At 40.9% G+C, this 10800-nt stretch overlaps 2 protein-coding genes across 3 annotated transcripts; one reads left to right on the top strand and one right to left on the bottom strand.

Annotated features, from left to right (window-relative positions):
- The first annotated feature begins 1275 nt into the window (after positions 1 to 1275).
- On the top strand, positions 1276 to 6696 carry LOC123103525 (sulfite exporter TauE/SafE family protein 3). 2 transcript variants are annotated; one of them, XM_044525138.1, is made up of 13 exons: positions 1276 to 1521; positions 1644 to 1901; positions 2226 to 2385; positions 3417 to 3617; positions 3711 to 3775; positions 3886 to 3913; positions 3993 to 4069; positions 4161 to 4247; positions 4741 to 4791; positions 5557 to 5778; positions 5871 to 5964; positions 6048 to 6188; positions 6286 to 6696. In XM_044525138.1, the coding sequence occupies exons 2-13, from the start codon at positions 1695 to 1697 to the stop codon at positions 6369 to 6371; spliced, it is 1419 nt and encodes a 472-aa protein (XP_044381073.1). In that variant the 5' UTR covers positions 1276 to 1521; positions 1644 to 1694; the 3' UTR covers positions 6372 to 6696. The 2 variants fall into 2 exon arrangements, with proteins under 2 accessions (XP_044381073.1, XP_044381074.1); XM_044525139.1 differs by having other exon boundaries at positions 1283 to 1521; positions 1647 to 1901.
- Positions 6697 to 7182: 486 nt separating this feature from the next.
- On the bottom strand, positions 7183 to 10441 carry LOC123103526 (ubiquitin domain-containing protein 1). Its single transcript, XM_044525140.1, has 4 exons — positions 10263 to 10441; positions 8052 to 8174; positions 7774 to 7893; positions 7183 to 7692 (listed from the first exon to the last, which is right to left on the bottom strand). The coding sequence occupies exons 1-4, from the start codon at positions 10417 to 10419 to the stop codon at positions 7628 to 7630; spliced, it is 465 nt and encodes a 154-aa protein (XP_044381075.1). The 5' UTR covers positions 10420 to 10441; the 3' UTR covers positions 7183 to 7627.
- Positions 10442 to 10800: the final 359 nt, after the last annotated feature.

The raw sequence follows: 10800 nt of genomic DNA on the forward strand, positions 1-10800 counted from the left end.
TTGGACCCTTAATTTTTTTTAAGGGTTTATAGGTTCTAGTCTATGTGATTTTTTGCTCGCAAACTATAAAAAATACAGTTATTTATAAAGGTTCGGGGGTTTGAGGACTCTGCTAAAGATGCTCTAATAACGCTAGCGTCGGTGTCTCCAATGGGTTCAGCCAAGGACAAGGAGGTGGTCTAGGGAGGAGCGATGGAAGAATGAAGCTGTCATGTGGACGCGATCTCCTCCTTTACTTTACACGTCCCAGCAGTACTATACTGGTATACATTTCTTCTAGATCATGGACATAATAGTAAAATATAGTGTAAACCACCACCAACTTGCGCCTTCATTGTCCACTCCTGTACGAGATGGAAGCTGCACCCTCTGACATTGCATTCTTTTATTGGTTTTTCTTTAGTGTTTCTTTTTCAAAATTATTATATACTCTCTCCGTTCGTAAATATTTGTCTTTTTAGATATTTTAAATGACTACCACATACGAATATATATAGATATATTTTACAGTGTAGATTCACTCATTTTGCTTCGTATGTAGTCACTTGTTGAAATGTCTAAAAAGACAAATATTTAGGAATAGGTCCAATGTGAGTAGGATCACTTAGCCATGCTTCATAATTGGAAAAACGGGCGCCATGAAAGTAATGTGATAAAGCATCAATATAATTAATAAAAATAATAGAGAATTAAAAATAGTAACTTGAAACAAGAACTACAAATTTAAAGCAATAATAAAGAGCCGCCCGGATTAATAAAACTGAGAAAATTAACTCGGAAAGAAATTTTTTAGTGAATCCCGATTCGACATTAAAAGTATATTGATTCTTTTCCAATAAACGAAGATTTTTTTCCTGTAGATACTTATTTGATTCAATTCATAAATCGACTTTCCCTCCTATGCTCTGAGGGAGTAGTTTCTTAGTGTTTCACACGCCAAGTTCTCCTTTGTTTACCCTGCAAAAAAAACTGCATTTTTTACTTGTCCATGATCCCGTCTCAGTCATACCAAAAAAAATATTCTCTCGGTTAGTAAATACTCATCGAAGAAATCAATTTATCTAGATGTATTTTAATTTTAGATATTCATTTTTAGTCATTTTTACGATAAATAATTTCGGACGGAGGGAATATTGTACACTGCTGTACTCTCTGAATCCACGTTTCCTACATGTGAATGTCAAGTAAATATTTCAACGGGCCAATTCGTAATTTTGCCGCCGTGTAGTGGGTATATTGCAAACTGCCTCGCTGTCCCTCTAAATTTGGCCCGAGTTCGTTCGTAGCCTCCCCCTTCTCACGTGTCTCTTCTCCCTCCCTCTCTCCCTCTCCGCCGAATCCCGGCTCCTCCCGTCGCCCTTGCATTGCGTCCGGCTCCGGCGAGTTTCCTCCGCCTCCTTTCCCAGCCCGAACGGCCGGAGACCGCGGCTTCGACCGTCTCTGTCTTTCCCGCACGTCTGTCTTGTGCACCCGAGAGAACCATCAGGAATCATCCAGAGAAGGACAGCCGCGGCGGCCTTCGTACGTTTCCGCAATCCCAAGCCGCAAAGAAGGAGTTTTAATTCCATGATTTCTCAGGCTCAGCCTGCCCTCCAGCTCTGATTATCTTCTTCTCTCTTTCTTTCGTTTGTTGGGAAAAAAAGTAGGAAAGCGGTGCAGGAAGTTGCCTTTCTTGGCTTGGCTGGGTCCGAGGAATGGGGAGGAGGATGCGGCAAGCCATTGCCGCGCTGGGCGTCGCGTGCGCGGCCGCCTTCGCCGTCGCCGTCGCCGCCGCTGACCGTGGGCTCTCGCTGCCCAGCGACCGCGCCGTGGTGGCGGCGCCGGAGGAGATCAGCCTCCTCAACAAGATTGCCAATTTCATGTGGCAGACCGACAGGAACTCGTACCAGCATGTTTGGCCGGTAACACGCAAAACAAGCCCCAGCTTTCCGAGCATTTCTTTAACCAGCGCGTCTTTTTTACTAGCTTCTACTGTAGTTTGCTTTCAGTTACTGTATTTTATTAGCCATGAGATGAACTGCTGCACCTTTTTACCCGCTCGTTTTGTGGGAATTCAGTTTGACCCATGCATGAGGGAACTGAATTTTCTTGATTTAATTTAATTATTATGTAGCTCAAACTCCAAACTATGTACATCTGTGTGTGTGATACTTTTTCAGTATATCTGCACTCTCTTCTTTTTGATATGTGTGGTGCTAATTTGGTGGATTTTGTGGATGTGGTAGCCGATGGAATTCGGATGGAAAATGGTGCTGGGGTCGCTGATCGGATTCTTTGGCGCGTCATTTGGGAGCGTCGGGGGCGTTGGTGGCGGCGGGATCTTTGTGCCGATGTTGACATTGATCATCGGTTTCGATCCAAAGTCTTCAACTGCCATATCCAAGTGTGAGGATCCAGCTCTTTCTTTTGGGATTTTCTTCTTCTGTGCCTGCCTGCTCTGAAAGCAACAGCTCTTGCTGTCCCTAAGCATTCATTTCTCAAGCATGTTCAGTATGCGGTCCTGTAATGATTCCTTCATGTGTGCATTAGTTTGCCTCTTTTCTAGGTATCTTCCTTTTCAAGTATGAGGTACTGTACTGATTGATTCATGTGTGCATTAGTTTACCTCTTTTCGAGGGATCTTGCTTGTTCTGTTGCTGTTGGAAAGTTAGGCTGGCAAATTAGTTTGGAATTAGAGTATTTAAGTGTCCTAAAGGGGCAATTAACGCTATTCTGTTTTGTTTATGTTAGGTAGGTAACTTGTGATGGTTGCTAATTATATATTCATGTGTATCGGATTACGCCTTTTTGCCTTTGTCTGGCTCACTTATACTTAATTAATGGCTAAGTCTATGTTTACTTGTTTCCATGAAAAGAAGTAGCTACAAAGGTGTGAAGGCTATACAATAATCAAAGTATTAACATGCAAATCTGAAATATTGAAGTTCAGTGAGCAATGATCCTGCATTAGGGTTTAAATGTGTGTTTCTATTCCATTAAACGATACGACCAACAACATCGTCTCCATCTACCGAACTGAGCACAAAGTCAGGGTCACCGTCCAGCTATTTCGTTTGGAACTCGTGACCTAACTCTGCACCATGCGCCAGCACAGCGTCTACAACCTTATAACAATGCACCTTCATTTCCCAGATATTCTTTCCAACCTGTATACTAATTATCTGGTTTGTGTCTTTATCGTCAGTATACATCCCTGCTGTTTAGGAATTCATTTACGTTTACACATAATTACATCCCTCTACTCAGAATTGTTGGTTGACATCGTTATACTCCAAAGTACAATTCATAGAAATCTCTGGTTGCTGACTTACTATACGAGTCTTGCAAAAATATGATAGAATAATATATAAGTATTTAGTTACAAATACAATGTTTGTTCAGCGGTTTTAATTGATATTTTGCATTCATTTGGACAGGTATGATCACTGGTGCAGCTATCTCAACTGTGTACTACAATCTCAAGCTGAAACATCCGACTTTGGACATGCCGGTGATCGACTATGACCTAGCACTGCTCATCCAGCCTATGCTAATGCTCGGGATTAGCATCGGTGTTATTTTCAATGTTATATTCCCTGACTGGCTGGTCACAGTTCTCTTGATAATCCTTTTCCTAGGTGCTGATTAACCCCTAAACTGCTGCATTTGTTTTTTTTGGTTATCTAGTTCTCATGAATGACCTTTCTTTGCTTCCCCAAATTAAATTGTAGGCACATCAACTAAAGCTTTCCTGAAGGGTGTTGAGACATGGAAAAAGGAGACAATAATCAAAAGGGTAATCTTCCACAGTTATCTCATCATGTTTATAAAAAGTGATTTTATTTATCTCCGCTTCTTTTGTTTGCCCCTTTTGTATGCTAATGGATCTTTTTTCATTTCTTCCAGGAAGCTGAGAAACGATTGGAGCAAACCAGTAAGAATGCTAGAAAACGAAGTGCTTCTCATCTGTCACCAAATCAAAATATTAATGCTCGTATTTTTCAACCTTTCAGGCGAGGAACCGGAGTATGCACCACTCTCTACAGGACCAGGTGCCGCAGCTGATGTCAAACCCCATTCAGATGAAGCGGTAAACATCTCATGACAATATACATAATTCCTTGCATTTGTTGGAGATCTCATTCTCAAGAATTTGAACCTAGAATTTCCCAATATTTCAGCCATCACTTATGAAGAACATTTACTGGAAGGAGTTTGGTCTTCTCACATTTGTGTGGCTAGCATTCCTTGCTATTCAGATAACAAAGGTGAGGATTGTAATTGAAAACTACAAATTAAAATGGTCATAAAAATTTCAGACGCATCTAATTCCAGCTTCTTACCAAGTCATTATTAGCTGTCTTATAACTCAGCACATTTGTTTGGTTATTTCTGTTATTTTTGTTGCTTTATTTGGCCTTACTAGCAAGCATTTTCTCTTTCTTGATTTTGCTTTTGTCTTAAGCGGACGATAATGTTTCTTTCATCTAGTCTCAAAAATTTGTGATAGTAAACAAACATCCTTTATGACCAATTCATTCAGAAAAAATAGGAATCAAATCAATATGTACAGCCGATCCATTAAGTCAGTTTTCATAAGACGTTTCAGGATCTTCTGCTCTTTTCAGTTAATTTGAAAAAGAAACACATACAAATGCTGTCACTTTATTTTCTAGAAACTATTGTACTTGAACTAAATTTATAGCTTTCTATCTTTGACAGTAATACTTCAATGCTATGCTATTTTTCTCATACTTGCAGAATTATGCTCCTACTTGCTCCACGTGGTACTGGGTCTTGAACTTTCTCCAGGTATTTATATTTCCGCACCTGTTTTACCCCAGTTATACCAAAAATCCATGCTGATTTATGTAGATCCTGTAAAATACTTAACCACTGGAATTTGTGTTCCAAATATCAATCTTATCACAAGATTTATAAATTATCTCATATGTCTTTGTTGAACTCCAAATGTAACTACACAAACTTAGAGATTCAAAGCCATACATCGTGGGCAATCCCCACACTGGTGCACCTCGACTCCTCTATCTGGCCAGGGATCCTTTTGCCTATTCTTTGGAAAATCTGGGAAGCAAGAAATGCTGCTGCTTTTAGGACTGAAAACCATAGTCCACGTGTAACCATTACTAGCTTATGTAGGGACTTTGATCTTTGGACTCTTCGGTTTAGAGAACCGAGTGATAAGGTAGCCGCCTTGTCTTGGCGTGACTACCTCTCTTCATGGATTGCCGTGACTCTGTAAACTCTTGTAACACTGGTCCTTGGGCCGCTTTGAGCAACATATATACAGGCGGGGATCCTCTCCCCCTCGGTGATTACTCAAAAAAAACATACATTGTCACTTTGAGCAACATATTTCCTACTAATTAACATGTGATTTAAGCTCCCAATTTTCTCTACCAATTTGTACAAAGTTATGATTTTGCACCACCTATATGGACCAATTTTTACTGTTGGGTTTACTTGGCTAATTTCTGACATTATGAAAGAAGGGTTGTTGTATCGTATCAATGTTGATCATACACTGTCATAAATCTTTCTACTCATTTGGTGCAGATCCCGGTCTCTGTAGGAGTGACTATGTACGAAGCACTGGGTCTGATGAACGGGAAGAGGGTGCTATCATCAAAGGGAAATGAGCAAACTACCCTGAAATTTCATCAGCTCTGCATATACTGCTTCTTCGGTGTCACTGCAGGGCTCGTCGGCGGTCTGCTAGGTTTGGGAGGTGGTTTCATCATGGGACCACTGTTTTTGGAGCTCGGCATCCCTCCCCAGGTACACTCCACCCCCCCAGTTTTCACGTTTATGTATGTCAACAAGTTATGATTTGGCCATAAAGAATGCCTCCTTAACTGAAACCATCATAGGTTTCAAGTGCTACCGCCACGTTTGCAATGATGTTCTCTGCTTCTATGTCTGTCGTGGAATACTACCTCTTGAACCGGTTTCCAGTTCCTTATGGTAACACTATCCCTCTGGTTCACATTTTTTTCTTGGTATAGGGCTGGGCATGTACTGAATCAATTTCTTGGCCTTTTCTTCAGCTGCTTACTTTGTTGCTGTGGCGTTCGTTGCTGCCATTATTGGGCAGCATGTAGTCAGGAGGTTGATCAGTTGGTTAGGGCGGGCATCACTCATCATCTTCATACTGGCTTTCATGATCTTCATCAGCGCAATTTCTCTTGGTACATTTTCGAACATCTGACACTGCCCTGATCAAATGCCCACTGTTTTTGAACTTTGAACAATGTGTAACAGAAGCTGCTTCTTTTCAATCTTCAGGTGGGGTCGGTATCTCCAACATGATTCACAAGATGGAGCAACATGAGTACATGGGGTTTGAGAACCTCTGCAAATATGATGCATAGGATGCAAGCGGGCTTAACGTTCATGTGCAGTCATTCGAGTAAGGAACCGGAATTAAATTGAAGATTCAATTCATAGGTGGTTCAGGTTTCATACCTTTAGCCATGTAATCAGAATGTAATCTAGCGCACAAAAATCAGAGGTCACCGCTTGGGGTTAGAACTGGGGTAAATGTTGGAGCACACTTTTTTTCTGGAACTGATTTCTGAATTTTCAGTTTAAAGTCAATTCACCGTGCCTATCTCATTGTACCAATCTTGTAATAGATTTAGTGAACTTGTTCTTATGCCCTGCAGAATATCATCATAGATGTGCATTTTGTTGTCAGAAATTGTTCACTGAGAATGCCCCTGCAGATAGGCGTGTAGCCCATTATCAAACGCTCGATGCACAGCGCCGGCAGAATTTCATGTTTCTGGATGTCCTACCCATTCAACAAAAATAGCATGTTTCTTCAGAATTCAACATATATCATACCCACAATCTACATCACCAGACAAAGATTATAGCGCCACTCATCGCCAATAATCAGTGCTGCCGAAAACACTTGGCCTCTGTACTTATCTCTTAATTTGAACCAACATCAGACCATGAACATGTAACACTCAGTACTATTTATTTTATTTTATTGCGGGGAAGCACTCCAGTACTATAGTAGCATGGTTGCGCTTACATCCTTCCAGAACATGTCAGCATCACCAGATATCTTGTACTAATAAAGTAACTACTGCCGCCGTAAGATCTTTTGATCATGATTTCCTACATATCACATTCCTCAATTTGCATTCTCAAACGAGGCAATGCATGGGCATGGCAACAAGGCAAAGAGTGACAGTCTGATGCATTATAGGCAACTTAAAATATATCATTGTAACTAACAGATGTTACATTCTCCTTTTTCCTTTCTGAAACGTATTGCCATACTTCAACTTATATCATTGTAACAAAACATCAACGCACCATTCTGAAGTTTCTAACCCATAACGAAGATTTCTAAGAAGACTCGTGTTTACAGTAGCACCAATTTAGGGGATGCTATGAACAACTTTATCTAAATCGTCGGAAGACAGTCGAGATAGAAGAGAACATTGTATGCTAACGATAGGGGGGAAACTGTAAGCTGACAGTTACCAGAAGCATGCTTGAAATCATTAATCAACCATGCTCCTGTTACCAGGACACTCGAGCAAGGCGTTGTTTTTAGCATCTGAAGTGATTTACAGTTTTTTACATGAATAGATCATTGTGCAGCTGCCCTTCAACTGTCTTGGACCAGGTTGGTTGGCTCACTCAAAACATACTTCGGCAGTTCATATTTAGCACCTGAAATGTTAATAGCTTGGTAAACTACCTGAACGACAGTTGAAAGAGTGGGGGGAAAAGGAATCAGATGGAAAATCAAACCTCTTTCATCATAGCATAGAGTCAGGTCAGCATTTGAAACAATTACGCCCGCACTTTCCACAATTGCCTGTGCAAGGGCTACATCAGCCTCTGACGCAGCACGAAGGGCATCCCAAATTTCTGTAGAAGGCTTAAATGGTTAGTGCAAGGATTGCGTACATGAGCAGCTAAGGGAACTATACATACAAGCATGAAAAGAAAGTGGAGCTCAACTATCAATTTAATAGGAAGCAAAATTATGTAAAGACACACGACAGAAGCATAAGAGTAAGAAGTACCTTTCCGACCACCATAGTGAGGAGCTGTGTCCCAAAACTCATCACGCATCTGCCTGAGCTGGGCAATTGTGATCGGCTGGGGGTGCTTCCAGGGCTTAGGCTTCCTGACTTTCTTCGTAGCTTCTGCATAATTGAAAAATAAGCCACAATGTATGAGATGACCAGTGAAGCCTTAATAAGTATTCACAGTTAAAAGATATTAGAGTAAATTCAGTGCAAGACAAAAGACAAACAGCGCTAGTTTTTTGGCTCTTAAAAACTCATCTCTATGTAATAGGAACATCCTTGTGCAACTTACTATTCGATGAAAAGTTCACCTTTAAATTTTAAGGCATTTTTCTAGCCCTGTTCTCATTGCCTTATGTGTCTACCACAAATATACACATTACATGTGGTGACTAGAATTTTTTTAGCACCAACAAACTAACTTATAGGGACTAAGTAACATAAATCAAAATTAATCAGTGCCAACAACTCACAATTGGAATTAATCAAATATTGAGTGGACATAATATTTGATCCATGCTATGTACATGAGATGACTAAAACACACATAGATATATAATAATGTTATTTCATCTGATTATTCAAGATTAGATATTGTCAATGAGTAGTCAGGCATGTATTTAATAGATCTACATGAGGTCATCAACTATCTAAAATACTGGCAAGTGGCAAGAACTAAAAATTCCACAAATTGTTTTGTACCATTTTCAACAGACACAATATGATGCACCAGGACTTGCATAATACTACCATCACGTTCCAAACGTCACTTGCTTCTTCTTTATCAAATACCAAGCCCCACAGAATTGTTCAAAACATAATAGTACTCTTAGCAGTTTAGCACAACCTAGTCCTTGTGGATACATTTTGTCAGGCTCCAAGCTGATTAGGCTAACTAAACAACCATCCATATTCTTCAATAAATGTTGACACCATTATTAGTTTACCAGACACTAAGCTATTACTTCTAGCTGAATACATAAAATACAACTCTACTCAAATGTAATGAACAAGGAAACCAAATCCTGTATAGTTCCAGCTTTCAGTGTTCAACTTGCACAAAATATCATGTCCCTTGCATCAGGATTCAGGACAATAGAACAGGATCCAAAATATAACATTTGCTCATGAATTGTCATAATAAACAACCACTACATATCACAAAAGAAAACAGAAACCTTCAAGATACAGAGATGTTAATCACACCCCCAAGAATGCAATGAATGTTAAAACTATGTCTTGTTGACTGCTATGCTAACTAATTAGTTCCATTCAGAACAAATCATACAGAAATCAAAACTATGCGTCATGTAGCAAAGCATAGTTGTGCATGCTGTCGGATCAAGAAACATTTGTCACACACAAGAAACTGGAAAGAACAAAAAAAAATTCTCTTCAGAAAAGACAATTTCGCCATCCATGCTTAATTTGGACTATCCACAAGTTCAACAAGTCTATCACAGCTAACAACTTTGGAAGATCCAAATCCAGTTACATCCTCATGTTCACACACTCACTGATCATGACCTCCTTTCACCAAACTATGATTAACGAAGCCAGAAAGTGTCCTATAACATCTTCCACACGTTATGCACACAGGGACAACAATGTATAAAAAAAGAATCTAATTTACACTCCTGTCGCCACACAATAGTTACACGATCCAGTTCAGCAGAGCACTCTCTAGTTACACAAGGGGAAGCAACTCCATCTTCCCCAAGAATCCCATCGCCGCAAACTAATCATTCACCAAGGAAATCCGCACAACAAATGATCCCATTCAGTTCCCGGGGCAAGTTCCTCCTGCAATTTTTACCGGCCAACTCAAACCCAAATCACAACTCGACCAATAATCCCTTTCCACGAAGGCGCCACCCGAAAATCCCTGCCAAGCCCTTAAGCAACTACCTACACACAAATAACTCAACTTGGATAACCTAGCTCGATTTGGAACCAAGAAATCGATTCCTGCCAAGCACGGCTCGACCAAGAATCCATTCCCATCACACAACTGACGCCATCTACGCCATCAAAACGCACGCCCTCTAAAGGGACCAAAAAATCTTCAAACTCCAAGAACCCAATTCCGCGAGTCGCACAGAAATCTTGTCGCAAGGACCCGATCCTAACCGGGCGGATCAAGCAGAAAGCGAAGAACAGGAGGGGAAATCTGAGGGGCTGGGAGCTCGGATCGTGAAATCTTACCGCCTCCGGCGGCCGCAGCGCCCTTGGGGGTGGATCCTGCGCAGCCCATGAGAATCCTGCTTCTCGGTGGTGAAGCCGTGGAGGAGTGGAGGGCTTTGGGGGAGGCAGCCTTGGCTTCCGAGCTTCTACGGAAGAAAGGAACAGAAAGCGCATTCATAAGCTCTCCTGCCTTCGTTTATAGGAGTATGATTTTATTAATTAATTAATTAATAATTAAATCAAACCTTGCTTATATCAGAGGAGAGAACATCGGATACAACAACGTAATAATAGAGTAACTGAAGCCAATAGCATAATAATGACCCTAGAAAAACAGAGCTTGCAAGCAAGACAATATGGCTCAACGTTTTGCTAAGGTCATCTCCAATACGGACTCTCAAAACACCCGCACACGTCTGAGACGACCTGTTTGGACGTTGCAAGGCATCTAACACAGGCATGTATTTGTTGGCAACGAGTCCGCATGTCCGTTTACTCGCAAACCGGAAGCAAATCAGGGGGCTTTGCATGGAGTCCGGACCTCTAACACGTAGGACTC

The sequence above is a fragment of the Triticum aestivum genome, chromosome 5A (assembly GCF_018294505.1).
Source record: "Triticum aestivum cultivar Chinese Spring chromosome 5A, IWGSC CS RefSeq v2.1, whole genome shotgun sequence".
Classification (NCBI taxonomy): Eukaryota; Viridiplantae; Streptophyta; class Magnoliopsida; order Poales; family Poaceae; genus Triticum; species Triticum aestivum.

What these genes read in the sequence shown, in the direction of transcription:
- LOC123103525 (XM_044525138.1), top strand. Translation starts at nt 1,695, where the DNA reads ATGGGGAGGAGGATGCGGCAAGCCATTGCCGCGCTGGGCGTCGCGTGC. An exon ending in TTGCTATTCAGATAACAAAG is followed by an intron (nt 4,248 to 4,740) that starts GTGAGGATTGTA and finishes TCATACTTGCAG; the next exon opens with AATTATGCTCCTACTTGCTC. An exon ending in CATCAGCGCAATTTCTCTTG is followed by an intron (nt 6,189 to 6,285) that starts GTACATTTTCGA and finishes TTCAATCTTCAG; the next exon opens with GTGGGGTCGGTATCTCCAAC.
- LOC123103526 (XM_044525140.1), bottom strand. Translation starts at nt 10,419, where the DNA reads ATGAATGCGCTTTCTGTTCCTTTCTTCCGTAGAAGCTCGGAAGCCAAG. An exon ending in CGCTGCGGCCGCCGGAGGCG is followed by an intron (nt 8,175 to 10,262) that starts GTAAGATTTCAC and finishes TCAATTATGCAG; the next exon opens with AAGCTACGAAGAAAGTCAGG. An exon ending in TCTATGCTATGATGAAAGAG is followed by an intron (nt 7,693 to 7,773) that starts GTTTGATTTTCC and finishes TTAACATTTCAG; the next exon opens with GTGCTAAATATGAACTGCCG.